Genomic DNA, 27,159 nt, shown 5'->3' on the forward strand with positions numbered 1-27,159 from the left:
CGAATACATTACATCTGATATGTGTGCCCATTTGCTTATTAACATTTTGCTGAGTTGTGTACATGCAATTTCTTTTTAAAAGACCACCAGGGGGCAAGCTCGCATTCTTGGTTGCTTAACCAGAAGGTTCTTTCTCTTTGTTGGGTCTAGACTACAGCTATGGTTACAGTGCACTTAGAATCACCTAGAGAATTGGATGCAAGTTCAGATTTATAAGCACAAAGATTTTTGTTTAGCCAGACAAAGGTAGAGACTGAAGTTCGTATTTTTAACAACTCCTAAGTGATTTTAATATCTGATCTGCACACTGGCATTTGGAAATTACTGGTCAAAACAACTCACAATATAAATCAGTATAATTTTTTTAAATTGATCTTTAAAATAAAATTGACTAGTTTTTAAAATATAATTATATAATATGATTAATTTTACAAGTTAAATAAAAGAGAGGTCAGAAACAATAAAGGGAAAAGATAAATAAATTTAGCTACAAATAAATTTTTTTAAACTTTTTCATGGAAGAAAAAAACAAAATTGAGAAGATAAAATATACACCAAGAAAAAAATACTTGCATTACATATTATGATCAACTATGATTAACCTTAATATATACAAGGCTTTTAAAAATTCAGTAAGAAAGAGGAAAACACCCCAGTAGAAAAACACATAAAGGCTATGAACAGGAAATGCATGAAGAAAAAAATAATAACAAAATGAATGTGAAAAATTGTTTAACTTCATCAATAAGCAAAAAACTGCACATTTTTCAATTATCACTCAGAGATTTAAAAATGTGATGCACTCAGTATTGGAGAGGTATAGGGCAATGAACATCCCCATACACTGCTAGCAGAGGTTTTATCTTCGTTTAACATTTCTAGAAAGCAGTTTGTATCAGTAGCCTTTCAACTATTCCCTTCTTTTTAGTTATCTCATTCTAGGAGTCTACCCTAAGAAAATCACAAAAATGGCCAATAATAAATGTCTTGGAAGTAAGAGATAAATGCTTAAATGATGGCACAGCTGTATGATAATTCTTATGCAGTCTTTAAAGTAAATGTAAAGGATTTTAAAAATAATTTAACATATTTACTCATTTGAAAATATTTGTTGAGTGCCTCCTGTGTACCACGCACTGTTTTAGGTATTGACAGGGTAACTGTGAACAAGAGACGAAGGAGAATGTACCCGATATAATTATAATTGAAAAGCAGTATATATACAATATGATCCCAACCAACCTGGGTTGCCCATCTTACCGTGATTATAAGAAAACCTTTATACTGGCTAAAAGCACAGATTCTAAGGTTCTTCCTTGGCAGTTCTGAGATAGGACCAAGAGATCTCTGGTTTTAATAAGCTCTCCAAGAGATTTTATAATCAGTAGTTTGGCCATTATTCTGTAGCGTGCGTATAATAGTGACTAGAGAGAGAAGCATCAAAATGTTGGTAGTAATTTGTTCCAAGTGACAAGTTCACAGGGAATTTTAAACTTAAAAGTTTCTACAATTATCTATACTAATAAAAGCCTAGGTGGCCCTCACGCCCCCACATTGTCACAAGATGGCCGGCAGGGGAGGGCAGTGGGGGCCATCGGGTTGGCAGGGGAGCAGTTAGGCGTCAATCAGGCTGGCATGGGACTGGTTAGGGGGCAATCAGACTGGCAGGCAGAAGCAGTTAGGGGCAATAAGGCAGGTGAGTGGTTAGGAGCCAGCAGTCCCAGATTGTGAGAGGGACATCCCCTGAGGGGTCCCAGATTGGAGAGGGTGCAGGCTGGGCTGAGGGACACCCCCCCCCCCCGCACAAATTTCGTGCACCAGGCCTCTAGTTTTTAATACAAACAAATAGTTTGTATTGCCCCCTTAATATGGCAAAATGAAAATCATAACTAATGATTCCCGTATTTTAAAGTGTGTTCAAAACAACATACTTTAACTGTAACCTAAAGAAGAAATAAAAGGAAAACAGTTTATAACAAAATATGTTGTATTTCAATGTAAAAACCACTAGACATTACTACAATGCAAGATAAGAGAGAAGTGCTCCTATGACTGAACCTACAATATATAGAGCCCTGCTGTGATCTTTTTTTAAAAAAAAGGAATCGAGTAATTCTTGGTTATGTTCTCAATAAAGCATGTATAGTTACACATCAATTTATATTCCAGGAGCATTCCTAGAAATTCATTGTATATTTTAAGCACATAAAATAGTGTTTAATATGTGGAAGATGTTTAATATGTAGCCTTAGATAATTAAAAACAGCTCTCTCGCTTCCATGGAAATCAGAGCCAGGGACAGCTCTCCATCCGCATCATTATACCACACACTGCGGTATTTTAGAGGGCTCTTCTAAAACCTGCCCCAGGGTCTGCCCTTCTCCCCAGATTTTAATAGGCCTCCCTAGCATTGAGAAAAATCAAAGTGTCTCCCCAAAAGCTGCCCAAATGCCACCTAAAGGAAGAAATCTCCCCCACTTAGAACCAAAATTCAAAAGCTACTATCAGGTAATAACTAACTGTGTTTATATGACGCAGTTTTTCCACAGTTACATTCGCAACACAGTGCCCTACAGAACATACTGGTTGGATTAAGGAATGTACAAGTAAGTGAATAAGTAAAAAGGAAGCAGGCATTACAATCACCACCTGAGTTATATTCTTGATTTCCGTGGTTGAAAGTCAAGCAGATTTGCATCTAAATTCTTGTTCCGGCTTATATTAGATCTTTGACTTGAGGCAATTTGCATAACCTCAGACTCTAATTCCTCGTCAGAAAATTGGTTATGGTAAGAGTAGAGGAGTTGTGAGGTTTGAATGAAGCAAAGCATGTGAGACTCACAGTGCTAGGTGACACACAGTAACCATGCAATAATCATTTAGCAACGATTCTCCAGACATTTCTATTCTACCCGTCCTATTCTAGACCCATTCCTTTGCCGTTTCAAGAAGACTCGGATGCTCTCAGGGTCATCTTTACCGTCAGGGTAGAAATGGATCATGAACCATTAGAGTTTCTCAGTAAGGTTCTAAACAATCAGATGGCACAGAAATAGCAGATAGGACTCTAGTTTTCTAGTCAAGGAAATACTGTCATTGGAGTAGTGTTTCTTACACCCCCCACATTCATAAACAGTTTTGAACAGTTGCATGTTCGCAGCAGGGCTCATTCAAAATAGGATGAATCTGAAAAATTAGCCCAGACTCCCTCTATGAAGAGCCCCTAAAACAAAAATAAAAATAATCACAGTTTCATGCATTTAGAATGGAAAGAAAATCTAAGATAACTTCTAAGAGGCTGAATATGAACTGAATATACAATATAAATGAGATAAAATGTCCCTTAGGAGAAATTTATTAGACTAACGGTTGACTTAGAAGCTGGGTACACATTCATTATTTTGGTAACTTGAAAGATGTTTCATTTAATTTTTTCAGGTCACTAATGTTTGAAAAATATTTGCTAAACCGCTTAAAACAGTCAAGACCCTGTTACTTTCTAAGGAAAGAGATTCCCTGACTAACCTGTTTATTTTTGTTGCTCTGTTGTCTTTTCTGACTCTAACTTGAATTCTGTTCTAGCATAATATGCCCGTTTGCCTTTGCTCTGACTACATGGAAAAGGAGAACTCCTGGTCAGCACGTAGGGCCTTTGACCTGGAAGCCCCACTTGACAAATGGAGGAGATTCACAGAAAGAGTGGATTTCTTCATTAGAGTCTCTGTTTTTCACGGACTTTTTCTCAGTGGCTTGAAAATAGCATCCCCACTTCTAGAACAAACAGCAATGGCCGGACGAATACGCCTTCACCTTGGTTATTTGTGGAGTACACATTAACCTTGGGTCTTTTTTCGTTATCAATGAATAATTTAATTTTCTCTTGATTAATATAAACAACTTAAACAGAACATCTGTTTCTAGTGGCTGCTTGCCAACAATCTCTGGGCTGTGACTCATTTAGTTCTTGGTTGAGAAACAGGGGAAGTTTTCCATTCCAGCTTGTTTTCACCTAGAGCATTTGATGTGTGTGTTCCATCTTGGCGTACCTTCCCAGGGAAGATTGTACTGGAAAGAAACAAGTGCTACTATTCCAACAAACCCGTTCATCCTGCTTTTTTTCTGTCTGGTAGGAGACCGCAGTAATCAGTGCCCCTCCGGGTTTGCCTTAGACTCAGTTGGACCCTTTTGTGCTGGTGAGTATAGGAATAAATAATGCACTTTTATTTCTATTAAAATGTTCATACTGGATTCCATTAAATGGACATCTGTTGCCATTTTGCTAGAAATGTAATCATCACATAGTCTTATAAATACCCCTTTTTATAGCTGAGGAGGTTGAGATGTAGAGAAGTGCCTATGATCACTCAGCTTTCAGGCAGCAGCGCTGGGTATGCATTTTAGATACAAATCCTGTGCTCTTTCCATTTGGCCACAATCAAGAGTCAGGGATCAGTGTGCAGGACAGAGGTGGAGTGAGCACAGGGACAAGACACTGGACTCTGTGAGGCCACTTAATTGCCATGGATGTGAAATAGCAGTAATTCAGCTCTAAGTCACCTAACTCTAGAATTGCTCAATCATAGGACAGGGCAGGACTGTGGGCCAAAGACTAATGACTAAACCAGCCTTTTCTCACCCAAGTACCACTTCAAGAGAGTCACTGAGAAGTAAAAGGTTGAGTAAATGGCTCACGCCTTTCTCTCACTGGTAATGTATATTGTATATTGTATATTGTATATACAGTGTAATGTATATTGGTAAAAAGTGGTCTTTAAAAATTATACTACCCAGGTTCAATTCCAGCTCTGCCAATAATGACCTGTGTAACCTTGGGGAGTTTACTTAACCTCTTTGCTTCTCAGTTTTATCACGCAAATGAGGATAGTAATTAAAATACTCATCTCCTGCCCTAGCCAGTTTTTCTCAGTGGATAGAGCATCAGCCTGTGGACCTAACCCCAGGTTCAATTAGGTGAAGGGCAGGTACCTGGGTTGCAGGCTCCTCCCTGGCCTGGGCCCTGATCAGGACTCATGCAGGAGGCAACTAATCCATGTGTTTCTCTCACAGCAATGTTTCTCTCTGTCTTTCCCTCTCTTTTCCACTCTCTCTAAAAGTCAGTGGAAAAATATCCTCTGGTGAGGATTTACAAAAAACAACTTATCTCCTAGGAACATTGTGTGCAATGAGTTCAGGTAGGTAAAAAGAGGTTAGCTCCAGTAAATGGTTGTGGTAGCTTAGTTATCATCATCATTGTTTTAGAATCAATCTAAACATCTATTCACTATCAAAGATAATTTGGGTGTCTCGGCATTAATTTTTAATCAGCATTCCCATGCTATAGAGCATTTTCTGTTCCATGTGACTCAATTCCTTGGCCTCTTTAAACACTGACGTTAATAACTCCTAGAAAGTAGGGAGTTCATGTACTAATTGGGCCCTTTGTTTCCTCTTTCAGATGAAGATGAATGTGCAACAGGGAAGCCCTGCTCCCATATCTGCCACAATGCCATGGGGACCTATTATTGCTCCTGCCCTAAAGGCCTCACCATCGCTGCTGATGGAAGAACTTGTCAAGGTCTTTATTCACAACCCTGAGTCTAATGGACATATTTCAGCAAAGGTCATGGCAGTCGCAACCTAGAGGGAGTGTGGTAGACCAACACTCTTCTTTTCTACTCTTTTGCCCCCTCTGTCCCCTCCCCCCACACGTGGCAACAGACAGGAAGATCTTAATATTGCCCACACACTGCCTGCATATGGGGCCCTTCATAGGGTGCCTGTAGTGACTCTCTCACTCCTCACATCACAGTGAGGAGAGGCTTCAGGACCATCACTCTACTCATCTTACAATTATAAAACTAAGGAGGCTGGTTATAAAAAATTCAATTAAATTGCACAATCCTGATAGCACTTTGGGAACATTAACAACAAAAAAACATTTTTCTATCAGACGCTAGATATGCTTCAAAGTTACAATTGTGTAAGGATCTAGTTTTATAATTAAAAAATAATGAAACGCAGAAAGGATTTCTCCCTCTATGCCAAGGAGGTCCCCTTCTAAATGCAAAAGAGAGAAAGCGTAGGGGGATAGGAGGCGAGAGGAATAACATTTATGGAGAGTCCAGTATGCATTGGACATTATTTCCTTTCATTTGTAAAGCAATACTGAGAGATAGCTATTATTGTTCTGATTTTACAGGAAACTGTGATCTCAGAAAGGACAAGTAACTTTTTTAAAAAACCTAACCTATAAGTGGTCTAATGGATGGATTGGTCTGTGACGATATCACACTATGCTACTGTGAGCTTGTCAGCCATTTAACCCACCTGAAATGACTCAACCAAAAAAATCAGCATTCTTGCTCTTATATGTTTTTCAAGTGCTGTTACTGCTTTTCTTATCCCCACTTCACAGCAGGTTCTTAGCCTGGCTTCTTCCACTCACCTTGATTGAATGCCCCGCTTTGTTGCAGACATTGATGAGTGTGCTTTAGGTGGACACACATGCCATGCTGGTCAGGACTGCGACAATACCATTGGATCCTATCGCTGCGTGGTCCGCTGTGGAATTGGCTTTCGAAGAACCTCTGATGGGATGAGTTGTCAAGGTATAAACATGGAGGCCTTTGCTTTATCTTATGATACTAAGAATTAAGACACCCTGACTTTTGCATCATTTAAAGTGAACACTTTTATAGATTGAGCTTCTCAATTGGGGGTCTTCAGATGTAATATTCCATGGCTATTTCAAATGTTTGCAGCATGGTGGTTTTGAATAACGTTTGCCTATTATATTTAATAGAGAGGAAATTATACGGCATGATCTAATAAAATCTACTTTATTGAACCCCATTGCATCAGACTACAGAATATTTATTGCGGGACTATTTTTTAATAGTCTCTATTTTTAGAGCAGTTTTAGGTTCACAGTAAAATTGAGTGAAAGGTGAAGATATTCCTCACGTACCCCTGCCCCATCTCACGCACGGCCTCCCTCAGTATTTATATCCTGCACCGGAGTGGCACATTTTTTTTTACCAAGGATTAACCTACGTGGACACATCATTATCAGACAAAGTCCATAGTATACATTGGAGTTCACTCTTGGTGTTATACCTTCCATGGGCTTGGACAAATTAATAATGACATGTGTCTTCCATTATAATATCACACAAATAGTTTTCCTGCCCTAAAAAATCTGTGTTCCACCTGTTCATCCTTCTTCCCCCAAATCTCTGGAAACCACTGATATTTTTATTGTCTCCACAGTTTTGCCTTTTCCAGAATGTCATATAGGTGGAACCTATATGTAAGGTTATATAGTATGTAGCCTTCTTAGGTTGGCTTTTTCACTTAGTGGTATGCATGTCAGTTTCCTCCGTGTCTTTTCCTGGGTTGATAGCTCATTTCTTTTTAGTGCTGAGTAATATTTCACCGTATGAATGTATCACAGTGTTTACCCATTTATTACTGAAGCACATCCTGGTTGCTTCCAAGTTTTAGCAATTATGGGTAAAGCTGCTATCAGGATTTTTCATAGCAACAGAAACAGTGGATGCAAAACTGAATGCCTATCAATAATAGAAAAAAATGAATTAATTATGGTACATCCACAAAATGAACCATTGTGCTGCTATTTTAAAGAGTAGAATGGAGCTCAACTATTTGGCTTAAAGGATTTCCATAAGGTGTTGTTGGTTGAGGACATCAAAGTGTAGGAAAGTCTAACTTGTGTAGAAAAGATTATGTGACTAGAAAACAAACAATAACAGAGAAAAAGAAAATGCATTTATATACTTAGGTAAAGCTATATATGGGTACATGAAAGAGACGTTATCATGTATACTAGATAGTTATTACAGGTTGGTTTTGGTGGGAAAGGGAGTAAAGGATAAGGGGGGGGGCAAGCAAAAGAGAAAAAAGTATATGAAAACTTTTTAAAATTATGTGATCACATTTGGGTATGTGCAGATTTTGAAAGATTAAATTAGAAGCTCTCAAATAGAAAACAAGTACAAAATAAGACATGAGCAATCTCGAGTTTGGGAAGGTAAAATAAGGACAAGAAGAACCTAAATATGGTGATTGTTGTTTTGAAGAGTTTAGAATAGAATGACAGAGGTATGGAGAAATGTGAAATGAGTATAAATCTAAGAGAGGGATTTTTTTAGGATAGGAAATATTTGGTTGTGTCTATGGGGTTTTGGGAAAGATGACAGTAAGTAGGAAGGACTTTAAAATACACAAGAGCAGGGAATTATCAATGGACCATTATCATCTTGGTGTGAGAAAGGAAGAGATGGGCTGCAGTAGGGGGGGACTTTTCTTAAGTGGGAGAAGAGCTCTCTCCTTTGGGACTGGAAGGAAGGAGAGGGGAGAAGGCAGTCCATGAGTGGGGAGAGTTCATCCTGCACTTTTTTGTTACACTGTGATGCAGACGGTGTTTGGGAAGATTGATTTGGCGAAATACTAAAGTTGATGCCGTCAGTTTGGCATAAGGTGATAAAGACCTGCCTCACACGAATAGCAGCAGAAATGAAGACGAAAGGTTAATTGCAACATGTATTGCAGAAGACCTTAGCTTCAGTTTATTTTTTCCTATCTTCGTATTCCAGTCTGTCAGCAACATTCCAGGGCTGAAGCTTCCTGGAAACAGGAGTGGGAGCCACATGGTAAAGCACTCAAAGGAGAGGTGTGCTGTGTCAACACAGCTCTGAGTCACCAGCAGAGGTGGGAGTATTGAAGAGAGAGATACTCTCTCCAGCAATTAATCCTGTCCGTTATCTAGCAGATTATGTGAGAGCAATTGTGTTGAATTCATTTTAGAGAAGATCTTTAACATAATAATTATCAAAGAGTATTCAAAGGTTAAATATTTGGGATAAGTTCATCCAAGTTTCCTAACAGAAGATAATGAAAGTTTTGCTTTATTTAACAGATATTAATGAATGTCAAGAATCCAGTCCCTGCCACCACCGCTGTTTCAATGCCATAGGAAGTTTTCACTGTGGGTGTGAACCTGGGTATCAGCTCAAGGGCAGAAAATGCATGGGTAAGAAAGGGCTTTGAATTCGAAAGCATAGTATCTTTGTAACTTCTTACTGGTGTCTGATCCAGTTCATGTGCTGTGCCCTGAGCCTGATTTAAAGATAGAATACCTACCATGCATCGTATATATAGTCTTTATAAAAACAAAATGGAAGCAAATGCTGTGCTTCACGGGTTATGTAACCATTTTTCAACATTTCCCCTATTATTTTTACCAAATTTTTCCCCAGAAGTATAACACAGGATGAAGTATAACACAGGATGGGGCAAAAGTAGGTTTACAGTTGTTCACATGGAAAATAATACAATAATTAGTATACATATATATGTGTATATACAGATACATATACGTTTTTTTTTTCTTGGAGGAGGAAATGGTTGGTATGGCTGCCAGCTCTGTGACATGTTTTTGATTTTTATTATGTTTTATAATTGTGTCACATACCTTGGATTTAAACACTTTAACTTTACATGATGATTATGCAGTCAACATCTATATTAGCCTATACTATCTTTAAAGTCTAAAAGTATAGTTTCTATGGCAACGTTGACGCAGTCATCTTCTCAGTCTACGTGCCCTTTGTCCCCCTGTGAAGATGTGAACGAGTGTCGCCAGAACGTGTGCAGACCAGACCAGCACTGCGAGAACACCCGTGGCGGCTACAAGTGCATTGATCTCTGCCCCAACGGGATGACCAAGGCGGAAAATGGAACCTGCATTGGTGAGTGGCTGGCTAGTTCGGTGACTGAGATGCATTTACCATCGCCAAGCCAAGTAAGGCATCCATTTCAAAACTAATGATTAGAGTACATTTAACCTAATAAGGAGCTATTTCTTTTTCCCTAGCTTAGGTGTTTGTTTTTTTCATCCCCAACTTCTAGTATGGTTGACCTCTGGGATTCTGGGGTCATAGCCATATGAGGAAATGGAAGCTCACCATAGAGACATGTGGCCATTTGAGTTCCCATCAGTTACACATTTGGCTTATATAGTTTAATATTCGCATAAATTAATAGTATCTCTTCACTTCTAATATGAAATTTAACATATATGTTCAGAATCTCATATGAAGGTTGGGAAAAAATCATAGGATTTATTAAAAGTTAGAAATATAATTGTAGAGCTAAATATTCTTTAAATGTCAAACCAATGACCAGACAATAAAGTAAATTGTATTTCTGTGTAAGTTTATTCTTTACGTGCCCATTCTGACCCAGGCTGCCATTGTTAGCAGAACTATGAATTGCGTATTTTACAAAAATTTAAAAGATAGTATTGCTGCTCTTATATTCTTACAATCTACTGGGATAGATTTGCCAACCCCACTTCCTCCACCAAAAGAAAGAAACAAACTATAAGACAAGGTAGAATGAAACACCACAAAAGAGGTAAAATAAAATGGTACAAGAGTACTTGAACAAGTGATCATGTGTAATGGGAGTGCTTATCAGAGGAGTCATGGAAGCGGTCATACTTACGTATAGCCTTGAAGTGAATGTCAGCAGGTGGGAGTGGTAGAAAAGGAAGGAAAGAAAGCCCTGCTCAGGGGGAGAAGAGCTGGACTTGGAAATAACATGCTAAAATTCACCCTTCGTTCTTGACAGCTATCTCTCCTTCAATGACCCTTAAGATGACACAGAAATTTGAGTTTAAGTTTCTCATTTAAAAAATAGGACTTTATTTAAAATTATGAAATAGCCCTGACTGGTTTGGCTCAATGGATAGAGCGTCAGCCTGCGGACTGAAGGGTCCCAGGTTCGATTCCAGTCAAGGGCATGTGCCTTGGTTGCGGGCACATCCCCAGTGGGGAGTGTGCAGGAGGCAGCTGATCGATGTTTCTCTCTCATTAATGTTTCTAGCTCTCTATCCCTCTCCCTTCCTTTCTGTAAAAAAAATCAATAAAATATATTTTTAAAAAAATAAAATAAAATTATGAAATAGCTATTAATAAAGTTATAATGTATCTTGGATTTGCTTCTAAATAATATAAGAGTACGGGAAGGGCATAGATATAAATGAAGGAATACTGACCTTCAGTTGATACTTGTTGATGTACGTAGATGTTTAGTATGCCATTTAAAAAAAAACTGGGAGAGTTGTACTCTTTTCAGTTCTATGGATATAGGTGAATATTTTTCTTACTACCTAAGAATAGCAGCCAACTTAGAGCATGTAGGCAGTTATGTGCAATTATAAGTATTTTAAGACCATTGTCTCTGTAGTTATGTATAATAAGATTAATTAGAAATGAGATGAGCTGAAAGATCAGAAGGCTGTTTAAAAAGTTACAGCAAAAATATAGAAAGTGGAAAAGGAAAGAGGGGATATGTGGATTTGATCGAAGGAAGTAGAATTACCCAATCTTGGAAACTGAGGGAGTAAGTTAAAGATAACTGATGTTTACAGCCTGGTTGATTGTGGAGAAAGAATACTGTGACCACAAGTAAGGAAGTAATGATAAGACACTGGGGACCTGTTGAGTTTGAAGAACTGGTAAAACAAGGAGGTGGAGATGACCAGCTAGCAGCTAGGCATGTGGGACTGTAGGAAAGAAACCATATAGTACTGTTGCTCTAAATATACATCAACAAGCTTATCAGAGTCACTAATATAAATGGCCAAAGGAGGAGGGAGTTTTGAGAAGGGGAAAGAAAAACAAAAGCTGAGAATAGAACTATTTCCATAGTAAGGAGCAAGAGGAAGAAAGTAAACAGTTAATAAGTGACAGAGCAAGGACTTGAACCCAGGTTTTCTGACTCCAGGCCTCAACCACATGGTGAGAAATTCAACCTTCGGCGATTCCAAAGGAAGTTCACTTTAAATATCAGGTTTTGAGCCCTAACTGGTTTGGCTTGGTGGATAGAGCATAGGCCTGCGGACTGAAGGGTCCCAGGTTAGATTCCAAAGGTCAAGGGTCAAGGGTACATGCCCGGGTTATGGGCTCAATCCCCAGTAGGAAGCATGCAGGAGGCACGTGGTCAATGATTATCGCTCATCATTGATGTTTACATCTCTCTCTCTCTCTCTCTTTCTCTCTCAAATCAATAAAAATATATGTTTTAAAAATAAAAATAAATATCAGGTTTTGAAAGAGGAAATGTTATTACTTTTTATTGCCTCCATGTCTGTAGATATTGATGAGTGTAAAGATGGGACCCATCAGTGCAGATATAACCAGATATGTGAGAATACAAGAGGCAGCTATCGCTGTGTATGTCCAAGAGGTTACCGGTCTCAAGGAGTGGGAAGACCCTGTGTGGGTAAGTTACCAGGAACTCTTACTGAGTAATGAAGTTACTGAGCCTTACCAAGTTGAGTGGGACCTCTCTCTATCCTCCAATGCTTTCTTGCTACAATTAGGAGATTTGTAACTTGGTTTAAGTAATTCGTAGCATAATTTGAATAACAGTTGACCATTGGACAACATGGGTTTGAACTGCACGGGTACACGTATCTGAAAATTTTTCAATCAATGTACAGTCAGCCCTCTGCATCCCTGGCTTTTGCATCTGGGGACTTATCCAACAGATTGAAGACAGTATTTTCATTCTGCTGCTAGTAGTTCGTGTTGTGCAGGACTCTATACATTGTCCTATGCCATTTTATACAGGGGTTTGAGTATCCATGGATTTTGGTATCCACAGGGTCCTAAAACCAATCTCCCTGCAGATACTGAGGGATGACTGAGTTTTGAAGGAGTCAAAAGTTATACACAGATTTTTGACTGCATGGGGGTTGGCATTCCTAACCACCACGTTGTTCAAGGGTCAATGGTATGTCTTAGACACTTGATATTGAGTTCAATTTACACTGACTTCAAGTGATAGTAATAACGACTACAGAGTGCTTACTGTACACTACACATACCAAAATAAAGTTCTGATCTAATTACCAGGACAACTTAATTGTGAAGATTATCTAATTGATTACCTCTCTATGTACGTGACATAAATGTTTTCATAGATATATTTCATTTGAATATGAAGTCTACATGTATGTAATATCAAGGTTTAGGTATGAGGGATTAAAATGTGAACACACAATTTAAGCACATTGGTCATTATTATTTGTTTCCATCTTAGTTATAAGTGAATATAAAGTAAGGCAAGTAACAGATAATACGAAATATCTGTGAAAAGATAATCATATGCTTTTTATTAAATTAGTGCATTTATAATAAAGAAACTGACCTATCAAATTCGATTTATCTTCAGAATATTTAAGTGCAGCAAAAAACGTGCGGGCTTTTAAATACTGGCTTCTGGTTTGCATGCTATGCTTTTAAAATTGATTGCCTTGGTTGCCTACTTAACAATTATTTAATAGCAAATTCTCCCATAAAGATTGAGTTCTGTCTTTATACTGTACCTAACATAGTACTTTGCACATAGCAAATGCTCAAAGTAATACCATTACTAGAATGAATAAATACTAATACTTTTTAATAACAGAAATACATACTATTTAGATATTTTAACTTATACATAATTTAACATCTTGATCAGTCATAACAGTGACCTAGCAGAATGAAATGTGTTTACTTGTTCACTAATTTGATCAGAAGTTGACTATCAGGCATTTGTCAATAAGACAATGAAGAAGGTAGGGCCATTGCCTTAAAGAGATTAAAAATGTTAATTTAAACTTTTGCCTACTAAAATAATTTTTAAAGCAAAATTTACTACTTATTTTACTTAATTCATGTTTTTCTTCATGTGGTAATGAATTAAAGAATTTGGTTTTGATCTCTGGTTTTTATACAGTTATCCAATTGACAGAAAAAATTGCAAGTAATACTCTGTGTTGACCTAGGAATAGGAAGAAGACAAGCATTTTTTAATTTTATGGACTTTATGAGTTTATATCTCATTAAGAAATTATTCTATCTGCATGTCCTTTTTAATTTTCTTGTAAAATGTATAATTGGTTTGATTAATAATTATTGATTCAAAAGATACAAAAGAAAATAAAAATGTTTGTAGTTTCACCAACCTTCCTGTATCTGAGACTTATGAATGCATGAAAACTTAGAGACACTAGTGGTCAATACTATAATTAAATGCAAATTAGTAATGTGACTGTTCCACCAACAGAATTAAGATCTATATTAGCTTTGAACTCTAGTTTTTCCGGATTCTAGACCACATTTGTCCATATGACCCATTATGTTTCTACTGTACATGTGAAGCAATCTTTAGGGACAGTCATAAAATCTTCCTGTATATTCGTAAGTGAATGGTTCCAGCTTTCTCAAAAGCCCACAACAGCTGAGAGCTGACTGAATGCCTGACTTTGGAGGGTGACATAATGTCTTCAGTTCGTTTTACAGACTGATTCTTTATTCCTGTGTTTTGTGTATGTGTCTGTTGTTTTTTTTCTCTCTCTCTCTTTTTTTTTATGTATCGTGGCACACGAGCAGACATTAATGAGTGTGAACAAATGCCTAAGCCTTGTGCATATCAGTGCTTCAACACCCCCGGCAGCTTCAAGTGTGTCTGTCCACCAGGACAACATTTATTAGGGGACGGGAAATCTTGCGCTGGATTGGAGAGGCTGCCCGCTTATGGCTCTCAGTACAATAGCTATAACCTTGCTCGGTTCTCCCCCGTGAGAAACAACTATCAACCTCAACAGCATTACAGACAGTACTCCCATCTCTACAGCTCCTACTCAGAGTATAGGAACAGCAGAACATCTCTCTCCAGGACTAGAAGGACTATTAGGAAAACTTGCCCTGAAGGCTCTGAGGCAAACCATGACACATGTGTAGGTAAATGTCAGCCCTCTTGCATGTCCTTTCTGGGGGCTCTCTGATGGGCCAGTCTACGCATATGTACATACAGCACCCGTGTTCGTGTGGGTGCAGGGAGCTACATCTGATCTCCAATCTTGGGAGGACTCAAAGTGTCAAGACATTTACTCTAGCACCGAAAACTATTGCAGTTTTTATTCAAGTAAATGATGTGTTTGCATGTGTGCAGTCTAATTTACTGTTTTATATTGACAGTTCTTTGGTCACCTGCAGGTGTTACTGAATTTAATGCTGTATAGAAATCAATTTCAGTGGCGTCCAAAATATGGTTTCTAAAAAAGAGAACATACATTCTGTCCCATAATATTATACTATAATTATGGCTACAGCTGATGGATGTCAAAGCAGTGGTTAAAAGTGAAGCTTCCAGTGACTCACTGGACTGTTTATTCTATATGACAACCAGCACAGTGTTGACTGTTGTCCCACACTCGCCATAGGATTTTTCAGTTTGATTATTTTGTATATAAGTCACTGAAGAGGTCATGTGAGCCAGGACCAAATTAAATTGGTTCCATCACCTGAAAGTATGTGCTTTCAATGTCTTTATCTAAACTCACAAGTCTGAATTTTAATTTGTTTGCAAAAGGGAAGCATAATTTCCATCTCAAAAATTGAAACCTTGTTTTCTGTGAAGTTGCAAGTATTACCATCTGTCCTTCATTTAAATCAGTTTTCTGTGAATGTTCACAGTTTGCATGCACCAAGAGGAGTTGGCAAACAGGAATTAGCCCCACTATTTGTTCAAGAAAGCAAAGTAGAGAGGGAAGACAGAGGCAAGAAGGGAGGGAAGAGATTCTGTTTAAGTTTAAGAACCTCTGTTTAAATATGAGACCTCTATGCCAGTCGTATGTTCTTGTATTTTTCTTAAGTGTTCTACACTTCGCTTATTCTCTCCTAAATATGCTTTCTGTTAAACATTTCTCTTAAACATTTTTAAAATTTCTTCTTCTGCTGACTTCCAGTTTTGTCTTTTTTTTTTTTCCACTTGTACTCAGCTGGACCCTCAAACTTCTAAACTTTCACCTTTTTTCTTTAGGTCCATATTTTCCCAGGACTTCTCTGTCTAGATGTCCTAATGTACCTGAAGCTTAATAGGATATGGAATCTTTTTCCTGTGATCAGCTTCCTAGGTCTGTGGACAGGACTAGTTTCTTTTACTCCTTAAACTTCAAATATTAATGCATTTATTAACAACTCTCTACATTTTGTCCCATACAGTGAAACACTCCTTAATCTGTGGGCTCCACAATCCTTACGACTATGTCAAACACCACTCCTAACTTGCTCCAAATCTTTCTGAATGTTAAGAATTTTTCATGCCCACAGTTTTGAACGGACTCTTTGTTAGTTAAAACTTTTCACTATTCTTTTATTGACAGAATTGGCATCTGACATGTTGTCTTTCACCTTTTCTTCCAGATAATCTCACTGAAGGATTTTCAAATCCTATTATCATCCCATACTTCGCCTTCATTTTAGACAAGTTTTTCTCTTCTACCTTTGTTCTTCTACCCCAACTCTTTGTTTATGCTTTGATAAATGAATTAAACTATCCTCCTATACACATACCATCGCCATCTAGCTGACTTCTCAATCATCTGAAAGCCCAAGTCATTTTAAGAAAGTGTTCCTCATTAACAACCCAATTCTCTTTCTTGACCACAGTCTGTGCCCTGTAGTTTCATCATGGTAGAGTCATATATATGTTTTCTGTGTCTTGGTGTTTATTATAACCTTATGTAAACTAATATTATGTTTACAGTAATTCATCTTTCCCATACCATCTACTGTTTGAGGCAGCTACTGTTTCAGAATGAGGACTGATCTTGGAATACCTAAAGTAAACTTTCTATAAGGAGTCAGTTATTGGATATTTAAGTTTTATTTAAGGGCAGTTAATAGACGGGGGACATTTAGAAATAGTTCTTAAAATATGGTGAGTATTTTATACTGTTGGTGTTAATAAAGAAATTTACACCAAGATTGCAGACAGCTTTGGAATTACGAGATAAGCAACTTGCAGTAAACACCAAATGCCTTTAATTAACCATCTGGAATAGATAACTTACAAAAGATTTGGATTAACATTATGGAATCATTAGACTTGGGCTAAAATTTAACTTTTCGAGGAATTGATTCCAAAGCTTCACAGGAGAAAGGTACATTGCAGAGCGTCTGGATACAGAAATCACTGGAATTCTTACTGTGGGACCTGTGATATTGACTATGTGGAGTCCATCACTTTCATTTCTGTTGTTACTTTAGGCGGAAGCAGATTATAAAGGGAAAAAGTAAAAGTAAATCACACAAGTTCTGGAACAGATGCTTTGGTTAACTAAAATAGAACAAAAACATTGACCAATATTTGATGACTGTTTATCATTAACAGATCTTGAATCATTGCAATTATATTCTGATTTGCACAATATGCAAAATATGCAAATTTTGCTCTGAGACATTTCAAAGTTTCTATCTGCCTTCTGTTTTCTTCCATCTGACATCACCCCTACTCCCAATTCACGTCACATTCTCCTTTTCATTCTTCCACTGGTTGGTGTGTGCTCGGGGATTGTCGGCAAATTTTAAAATTACTCAAAGCAAAACACAATTGGGACAAGAAATCTGAGGCCTCCCAAATCACATCTCATCCTGAAGGCAAATATCAATTAATTTTTAATTATCCCCTAGTCTTACTCTCTTTTTTATTGCTGTTTTCTTGGCTTTGCTTAATAATAGCAGACAGATATATTTTTATAGTTTAGAAAATTCTTTCACATATGTTACTGTATATGAACCTTCCAAAACCTATAAACTAGAGAGATTGTATCAGTGACTCCTTTTGGCAGAAAAATCATCTGAGATCTTGAGAAGTTAAGTTTTCTGCACAAGGTACCACAGCAATTATATATATATGCAGGGTGTCCAAACAATGTATACACACTTTGAGTAATTATAAAGGCAGTGTTTATTAAAATACATTTCATTTTTAAAATACAATAGAATCAGCTGTTAAAGTGTGTGTATAGATATGTGGTTGCCATTCGTACTTTACAAGTATATGAAGTTTAATGAGTAGTCACAAAAATAAACACATCTCCACTTGATAATATCTGTGTGTGGGAAAGCTATGCATGAGCTTTGGGGGAGGGTGCAGGGAGAGAAAGAGGGAGAGGCAGCTAAAGTTTAAATAAAATAAAAACTAATATCCTCTTTTAGGGGATTCTGTTCTGTCAAGAGTTCGTGCTTTGGTGGTTTAGGATCTTAGTCAAACCTGTTTGTCTGCCATTCCAGCCTTACTTAACTAATAGAGAAATTGGCCGTTTGGGGGTTTCCGCTTCCATGTGTTTATACACAGATGTTCATATTTTATAAAATAGTGCAGTTTATATATGGGACTCTATTGAAAACAGACCTTGATAGAAAACAGCTCTGAGCATTTTTAAACACATGAGTATTAAATCACCAAGACGTTTTTCTAATTTCTATCAACACCCTGTTTATTGTTGGTTCTGTCACAGTTTGCCTTTGTTTTGTGTGGTTATCCACTCTGCTCTCTTTCCCCCCAGATGTGGATGAGTGTGCAAACAGAGACACCTGCCAACATGAGTGTAAAAATACCTTTGGAAGCTACCAGTGTCTCTGCCCACCTGGCTATCAGCTCATGCTCAACGGAAAGACGTGTCAAGGTGAGACAGTGGTAGGATGTTGGTTGCTGCCAACTTCACTTAAAACCAACATAGGAGAATGTGAGGAAGTAAATGTTTTCTTTCTTGAAAAATTATGTTCCTAGTTGCTTCCTGTTCTTTCTCATTCCTGTTGTTCCGACTTATCTTTAAGCATTGCTTTTGCGGTAGGTGGTACAATGAGAAAGCAAGTGAGCAAAAGATGTAGCTGAGAAACATTTTTGGTGTTATCTCACTAGAAGGACCAAGAATGCCTAAACCAGTTTATCTCATATATTTTTAAAACTGAATGGGGGTAGACCTCTTAAAACCTTTCTTCACAGTTCAGCTATGATGGAAGGGGAAGTGGGAAGAGCGCTCTGTAGATTTACTTCCGTGTTAAGCATTATTTTGGACTTTGGCTTGGAGATCAGTGGGTAAATTGATGAAATAATCCATTCATTATTTGAGTCTACAGATGATGTAGAACAGATTATGTTCTAGCATTGCAGGAAACAAAAAGTTCAAACAAATGAATCATATGCAATTTCTACCCGGCCAGCGTGGCTCAGTAGTTAAGCATCAACCTATGAACCAGGATGGAGGTCATGGTTCAATTATCGGTCAGGGCATATGCTCTGGTTGCAGGCTCAATCCCCAGGTGCAAGCATGCAAGAGGCTGCCGATCAATGATTCTCTCTCATCATTGATTTCTATCTCTCCTTCTCCTTTCTTCTCTGAAATCAATAATAATAATAATAATAATATGCAGTTTCTTTCCTTCAAAATCTTAGATTCTGGTGGAGACAGCCAGCCACAAAAGAACATAACCAGCATTCAAAGTTATATGTGCTATAACATAGCTTTGGACAATGTATAGTGATGGAAGAAAGAAAAACAATATCAATCTTGCCTGGCCAGTGTGGTTCAGTGGTTGAGTGTCATCGACCCATGAACCAGGAGGTCACGGTTAGATTCCTGGTCAGGGCACATGCCCATTATGGGTGTGCAGGAGGCAGCCAATCAATGATTCTCTCTCTCTCTCTCCCTTCCTCTCTGAAATCAATAATAATATTTTTTTTAAAGAAAAAGAAAAAATATCAATCTCAACAGTTAATGTCAGTGTCAGTGTCCTGGAACAGTCAAGAGCAAGAGTAGGACTTGATCACAGATCTCATAATGTCTAGAATAGTCCTTTGTCTCCCTTATGATTCATTAACACCAGGGTTATTGTACTGTGGCAGCTGGGTGAGGTGAGAGCACTTACATTGTCCCTGTTTTATAACTTGTCCCCAGATCTTCAACCCAGGAGTCCTTCTGAAGGGGTGGCAATGCCCAACTCTAACACCACACTCCCTAGAGGTGCACCAGGCACTTCAGAAGGAAGCAGGGTAGACACTGAAGCATTTTGAATAACCAACTGGTCTGCTAAGCCTCTCAGCCAGATATTTAAGGGTTATATTATGTCATATTCTCACTTCTTTTCTTAATTATTCCAATTTTTTTTTACTGCCCTTGTCACTCATTCAGTGTGTAAAACATTTTTACACAAAAATGTGAAAGGGGCATTGTACTTTGATAAGGTGTATTAGATTGCAATGTATATATTAAAGAGAAATAAGAACTTGTATAAATCTTGAAAATCTAAGAAACTTGCTCAATTTTGTGGGCAGGATCTTAATTTTATTAATTATGTATTCATTAACATCTAAATTTTATTAATTTCTGTCATGTGCAAAGTGTATCCTTTCTAAAGTACAGCAAATAAAATCTGCGAAAGAGTGCTTAATCAGTAGCAATTGAATTTGGATTGAATTTTCCCTCTCTGTGAGATTCACAAAAGACTTGCTAGGATGTAGCTCGCAGAAAACGTGTCTCAGGATGGAAAATGGCTTTCCCTGAGTTACCATAATCGTCCCCACCTCTCCCTCGCCCATTCACTCATTCACACTCCGAGAGCCCCACTGGATCATGGGGGCTGGAGGCGGAAAGTGAACACAACCTTCTGTCACCAAATGTTTATTGCGAACTTACCCTATTCAGAACATTTTGCTGAGACTTGAAGAACTGGAAGTTCAAACAGTATTTTGCCTTTTAGTCTTATGTTTTTCCAGAACAACTATTATCCCATTTTTATCAGCAGTGCAGATTTGTCGAGGGCAATCATTTATACCCATTCTAAAGATAATAAAACTGACTCTCAGAGTGATTATGGGAGTGTCAGTGTCCTGGAACAGTCAAGAGCAAGAGTAGGACTTGATCACAGATCTCATAATGTCTAGAATAGTCCTTTGTCTCCCTTATGATTCATTAACACCAGGGTTATTGTACTGTGGCAGCTGGGTGAGGTGAGAGCACTTACATTGTCCCTGTTTTATAACTTGTCCCCAGATCTTCAACCCAGGAGTCCTTCTGAAGGGGTGGCAATGCCCAACTCTAACACCACACTCCCTAGAGGTGCACCAGGCACTTCAGAAGGAAGCAGGGTAGACACTGAAGCATTTTGAATAACCAACTGGTCTGCTAAGCCTCTCAGCCAGATATTTAAGGGTTATATTATGTCATATTCTCACTTCTTTTCTTAATTATTCCAATTTTTTTTTACTGCCCTTGTCACTCATTCAGTGTGTAAAACATTTTTCAGCTTTCAGCTGAGCTTCGGAGAGTGGAAATAACGTGAAGAAATCAGAAACAGGTGCTATTTGAAATGTTTGCAATTTAAATGGGTTGCATATATTGTGGTTTTAAAAAAGGCACGAGAGAAAACAATTACGCCCTTTACAGAAGTCTGTATTCAAAAGACTAACTCGGAGGCTTTGTGTAGCTTTTGAAAGTGTTTGAAGCATTTACAAGGAACAAAAGACTACTTTTCATTCACATGTGCATTTCGAAGCTTTATGCATTTGTGGTAGAAATATCAGTGCTAAAAGGGAAACTAGAGTGAATTTGACATTGAACAAGGACAGAAACTCTAGTGAAAAGTAGAAGTCACGAGGCTGCAAAATGAAAACAAAACACACACCCAATCATGATTTGCCCAAGAAGAGAAGAGAAACAAAAAAAAAATCTCGCCCAGCTGGTGTGGCTCAGTGGTTGAGCTTCAACCTATGAATCCAGGAGGTCGTGGTTCGGTTACCAGTCAGGGCACATGTCTGGGTTTTAGGCTCATTCCCCGGTGTGTGGCATGCAGCAGGCAGCCAGTCAATGATTCTTTCTCACCATTGATGTTTCTATCTCTCTTTCCCTCTCCCTTCCTCTCTGAAATCAATAAAAATATTTTTTAATCTTTATGTGAATTTTAAGCACCACTAATTTAATTCTAAAAATTTAAAAACACTATATTGGTATTGCATTTGAAATGAGCATTCTAAGCTATCCAAGTTTTCAAAGTCATCCATTCTATTTATTAAGAATCAGAATTCTGTAAAATAAATATTTCAAGTATGTTCATCCTAAATTATATTTAATGTATCCAGAAGCACTTGGTTAAATGCATTCATATGGTCTACAGCTAATTATAGAAAAGTCGTTTTTTTACCTTATCTTGGTATCTTTTTCTTGTAGCAATAATGTTTATGTTATAAAATGACTGTAATTTTTATCCTAATAAAAACTAGCATCACCACATTGTCAATTAACAGAAGATAGCACGATTTCTCCTATTTCTTGGCATTTTTTAAGGCCATTGAGTAGAAAGATGAGCAGAGAGAGTAGAGTGGATGTCTGTATAGTACCTAATCCTGAGGAAAGAAGAATATAGACAGAAGATGAAGGCAGTCCCCTGCCCAGAGCTCGAATGCTTATGAAAGCTTTTCTATGGGAAGTGTTACGTTATTATGAAGCTAAGGACAAACACTTTGTCTATCAGGTCCTGACATTCCTTTATAGATTCATATTTAGCTAATGAAAATATGTGATAAGGTAGCTGTTCTTATGCACACAGGTGCGTGTCCAGGTTTGGGTCTCCAGACCTCTATGTTTCTGCATGAGTTCACTGTAAAAATTACAGCTAAGATATGGAGGAATGTTTTTTATGACAGCAAAGAAGAAAGGGCTAATTGAATTTCTCTCACATTTCCCTGGAGGGCTTTTCTCTCTATTTGGAGGCCATCTCATTTTGTCAAGGAGATGAAGCACGTCTGGCAGATAGAATCATAATTAGAAATTAGTTCACAGAGGCAACAGGCGAGACTTAACTGAAATAAAAGCTTGTTTCACCAAGTGTTCCATTCCTGTGGGAAACTAGTCCTAAGAGAAATCTAGTAACAGGAAGCACAATTGGGACTTACAAAACAAAATACTGGGGAAGGCGCACTCAAAGTTCACAAATGTCCTTTAAATTTTTAGCTTTTTTTTTAGTGAATTTAAAGTATGATTTGCTTTTAAAACTCAAATGCACTCTATATCCCCAAGATAAAACAACACCAGAGAGATCTTGATAGCTCCCCCTCTACTTTTATAGTGCTTTTTTTTCTGTGTCCTCTCACATACGTTAAAAAAACAACACACAAAAACTTATCCGCAAAGCAATCTGGGAAACAGCACATCAGGTATCAAGATCCCCACTTGGTGACTGAGGAAGCTTAGGTACAGCAACCAAGTTCATTCATGGGGAGGAGAAGACTAACCCTCGACATGCCAGTCAGATGTCCACCCCCGCTCTGATGGCCTGTTCTGACTGCGTTGCTGACTCTGCATGTTCCTTGTACTGTTGCTAGATATTGATGAGTGTCTGGAGCAGAATGTGCGCTGTGGGCAGAATCGCATGTGCTTCAACATGAGAGGAAGCTACCAGTGCATCGATACGCCTTGCCCACCCGACTACCAACGGGATCCAGACACAGGGTAAGTCTTGCCTTCTCTTCCCAGACGTGCTCTTGAACATCCTTCCTCTCCCTCCTTGGCCACAAACTCTGTCTCTAGTCGTGTTGAACTCACAGGAAGTCATAATCCAAGAGGACTTGGGGTAACATGTGTTCCTTCTTCAATGAATGGGCAAGAAATGAACTCATCCTGCGGTCCCCACGGCGACCTAATCTATCCCTCAGGGCCGCCACGGTTTCCTGGAACCGTCTCCCCAGCATGGAATCCGCCATGCAACATCTAGAATTCTGCCTCAGCCATGAGCATTTTATGGGGTGTCTGCCTTCCCGTGAAGTTTTCTAGTGTCTGTTTGTGTTGCCTCAGAGCTTGGAGGTCTCTGAGCACTTAGAGCGTTCCAAGAAGTACCTTGGCTCTTACTACGATGACTCACGGCGACTTCATGAGAGAATGGAGATGAGCAAGTGTGAGTCAGTAGTCTGCCCGTTCATACATTTCCTGCTGTCTGAAACACTGAATAAACCACTCTTCTATTGACTCCCTCTCCTTACAGAAATGTTCTACTCTGTTCAGGTTCCAAGTTACTGGGGTGCTTGAAATCAGAGGTAATGCTCCTCATGAATAGGACCTGCTAGTAAGAAGGTAGATCTGAAACCAGATGCTGGTCGGAGCTCAAACTCTGCTTTTCCGATCAGCAGTGGCTACCAGCTACCTGTGACAAGGTCAAGTGTGGCCTGCCCAGGATCCACCTAGATGCTCCTCATAACTGGTCTAAGGGGAATAAGAAAAGGAGGAATTAAAAATATAGACTTCTGAAATGTCTACAAATACCATGACAGGAATCTATCTTCAGAAAATGATCTTTTGTGCATTTTTTTAAGTTTACTCTTTATTACCAATGATTTCTGACAGACAATTCAAAAGTCATGATGACTCAAAAGCAGCGAAGGTGGGCTTGCGAAAAAGAAAGTACAGTTTCTCATCTAAAATAATGTGGCTGACAAATACAAAAGGAAGGGCTTCCCCTCCTCCCCCCACCCCAGGAATCCTACTTTAACCTTTCTTTTTTTTTTCAAAAAAACAACCCAAATATTATCAAGATCTACTTCAGCTGTCAAACAGTGTTATGGTAGTTGTTAACATTTTTAAAAGCCTGCATTCCCTTCTTTAAGAAGCACTGTTTCGCCCTGACCGGTTTGGCTCGGTGGATAGAGTATTGGCCTGCAGACTCAAGGGTCCCAGGTTCAATTCTGGTCAAAGGCATGTACCTTGGTTGCGGGCACATACCCAGTGAGGGGTGTGCAGGAGGCAGCTGATCGATGTTTCTCTCTCATTGATGTTTCTAAATCTCTATCCCTCTCCCTTCCGCTCTGTAAAAAAATCAATAAAATATTTTTTTTTAAAAAAAGTACTGTTTCCAGTAGACTTACAGATGCTTCCATTTCCAAAACTGACTTTTTGAAGTTTCTCTGGTGGTACTCATCCTTACTTCCGTGGTTCAAAAGCTTCTGACTTGCATGGAGCTGAGCGATTGCTATTTGACTCTAGACCAGCTTGCTGTCATAGCCATCGGGCATCTGGTTTGAGTTAGCAACCCTGAACGTGGGGTGAGCCTTTCTGCTCTCGCAGGCAGGCTGTCTCCTGCCTCTAAGGCCTGAGAGCTGTCATGGATCAGCATCACCTGCATCATGTCTTCCTCCAAGCCAGGAAGCTCTATGCACTTCATGTGTTTGTTGTCCTCAGGTTCTGCCTCAAGAACTGTCCACCCAATGATTTGGAATGCGCCTCGAGCCCATATGCCTTGGAATACAAACTTGTCTCCCTCCCTTTTGGAATAGCCGCCAATCAAGATTTAATCCGGCTGGTTGCATACACGCAGGATGGAGTGATGCATCCCAGGACAACGTTTCTCATGGTGGACGAGGAACAGACCGTTCCTTTTGCCTTGAGGGTTGAAAACTTGAAAGGAGTCGTGTATACCACACGACCCCTCCGGGAACCAGAGACCTACCGCATGAGGGTCCGAGCCTTATCCTACAGTGCCAATGGGACCATTGAATACCAGACCACATTCATAGTGTATATAGCCGTGTCTGCCTATCCGTACTAAGAAGCTCGCCAAAGCCAAACCCACATATTTAAGCTGCATTAATCATGGGAATCACTTCGCTTCCAGGTTACCATCTCCTGAACGGTTGCAACCTTGGCAACTTGAAAATGGTGCTGTGCTCTGTTTTGTGTGTCTTCCTTGGTACTGCTGAGGTATTTTCAGGATCCCACCGTGGCCACATCTTGTCCTTAAGGTCTAGAAAGGCCCTAAATCCTTTTCTTTTATTTATTACACTGGAACAGTTACTTTCCAAAGATTATCTCTGAACATCGAACAGGGACACATCAGTGATGTTTTATGGTGGCATAGTAGCTAAGATCGTTTTCCTTAAAAATATACAATAAACTATAATAATGATTCAAAGCCAAGTAGATTTTTGAGCATTTGGCCATTTTTAAAGTAATAAAACTGGTTGCTACGTTTTTTGAGCAAAGCTTAAGTAACTTATGAAGATGCTTTTTAAAAAAAAAGGATTGATACTTTATTATATATAGGACTTAGACACCTCTTTTCACTTTAAGGAAAAAAAAGAAACACCACTCGTTTTAGAAATATAGTACAGCTTCTAGAAGGTTATGATGATCCCAAATGGGGCTCACTTTGAACACCCAAAATAAGGCTATTACTTTCAGCGAACCATTTATGATCATAGAAAAAAATATTACTTTGTCCTCAGAGAATTGTTGATGGCATAGATCTTTGTTCATATATTTTGATATAATCTGCCATTAGCTCCTTCATTTTCACGTTCCAGAATTGTTTTTACCTTCCTATCAATTGGAAACAATTTTTTAAAGTATCAATGGGACGGTTTTCTTTGTTTTTTTTGAAAAATCTCATATGTTAAATTAGCCTAAATGTTAAACGTCAATACACTGTACATGGTGGTAACAGACTCTGGAAGCAATTGCCAAGATGTATTCTATTTTTATGAAGTGTACATATATTACCTTAGTGTGTATTTTGTATGGGATATCTTGATGAACTCTTTTATAAAATTATTTTATAAAAATATAATGTTACAGGAAAACCAGCTAAAATAAAATTTTCACATCCTTTGTCTTAACTTTTTTGAAAACCTGAAATTTGTTTCCTCACAGCTATAACAGGTAATAAAGTGGATAGCCACATCCACATACATATGTGGGTATGTGATACATGTCATGATTTAATCACCACAGCAGCTCTTGAGATAGGTAATGCTGTATTGTTATTCACATTTTATAGGTCAAGATCCTGGGACTCATAACGTATGTAACTTCCTTAAGACAGCACAGCCAATTAGTGGCAGAAATGTCATAACTTCTACCTCTTATGACTCCACATCTAATGTTATATCCATTGCCTAACAGTTTTCTCACTTACCTAAATAGTTTCTTTATATCTTATCTCAAGTAAATCCATCGCCTACCTATAATAGGTAATAAACTAGTGAAGGTCTAATCATGGCCTGTGATTGAAGGATTTTTTTTACCTAGAATCACGTTATTCAAAGAAACCTAGAAAAATCATCTAGTCTGCAGTCGGCAGGTGATTGCCTAACTCAGCGTTTGCCAAAGAATATTCTGGAGAACATGAGTTCAATGAAGATAGTCTGAGTCAGCGGGCTCCATGGTCAAACAAGTTTGGAAACTATAGAATATGTCTTCCTATTAAATATTTAATACCGACACTGAAGGATCGTAGCACCTCAGTAGAAAAT

The 27,159-nt window shown here is 38.4% G+C and overlaps 1 protein-coding gene across 1 annotated transcript in view; it reads left to right on the forward strand.

Moving 5' to 3' along the window:
- HMCN1 (hemicentin 1) overlaps positions 1–26,521 on the forward strand; it is a gene marked incomplete at its 5' end in the record, with an annotated part of 289,007 nt that extends 262,486 nt beyond the window's left edge. The window contains 10 exons of the mRNA XM_081113289.1: positions 4,131–4,193; positions 5,456–5,575; positions 6,474–6,608; positions 8,939–9,052; positions 9,645–9,770; positions 12,181–12,309; positions 14,469–14,819; positions 18,431–18,550; positions 23,245–23,371; positions 25,091–26,521. Coding sequence (XP_080969415.1) covers positions 4,131–4,193; positions 5,456–5,575; positions 6,474–6,608; positions 8,939–9,052; positions 9,645–9,770; positions 12,181–12,309; positions 14,469–14,819; positions 18,431–18,550; positions 23,245–23,371; positions 25,091–25,457 — 1,652 coding nt within the window. The 3' untranslated portion in view covers positions 25,458–26,521. The remainder of the gene's footprint in view (positions 1–4,130; positions 4,194–5,455; positions 5,576–6,473; positions 6,609–8,938; positions 9,053–9,644; positions 9,771–12,180; positions 12,310–14,468; positions 14,820–18,430; positions 18,551–23,244; positions 23,372–25,090) is intronic.
- Between the last annotated feature and the right edge of the window lie 638 nt (positions 26,522–27,159).

Source organism: Myotis nattereri (genome assembly GCF_964212035.1).
Source record: "Myotis nattereri genome assembly, chromosome: 18".
In the NCBI taxonomy this organism is placed as follows: domain Eukaryota; kingdom Metazoa; phylum Chordata; class Mammalia; order Chiroptera; family Vespertilionidae; genus Myotis; species Myotis nattereri.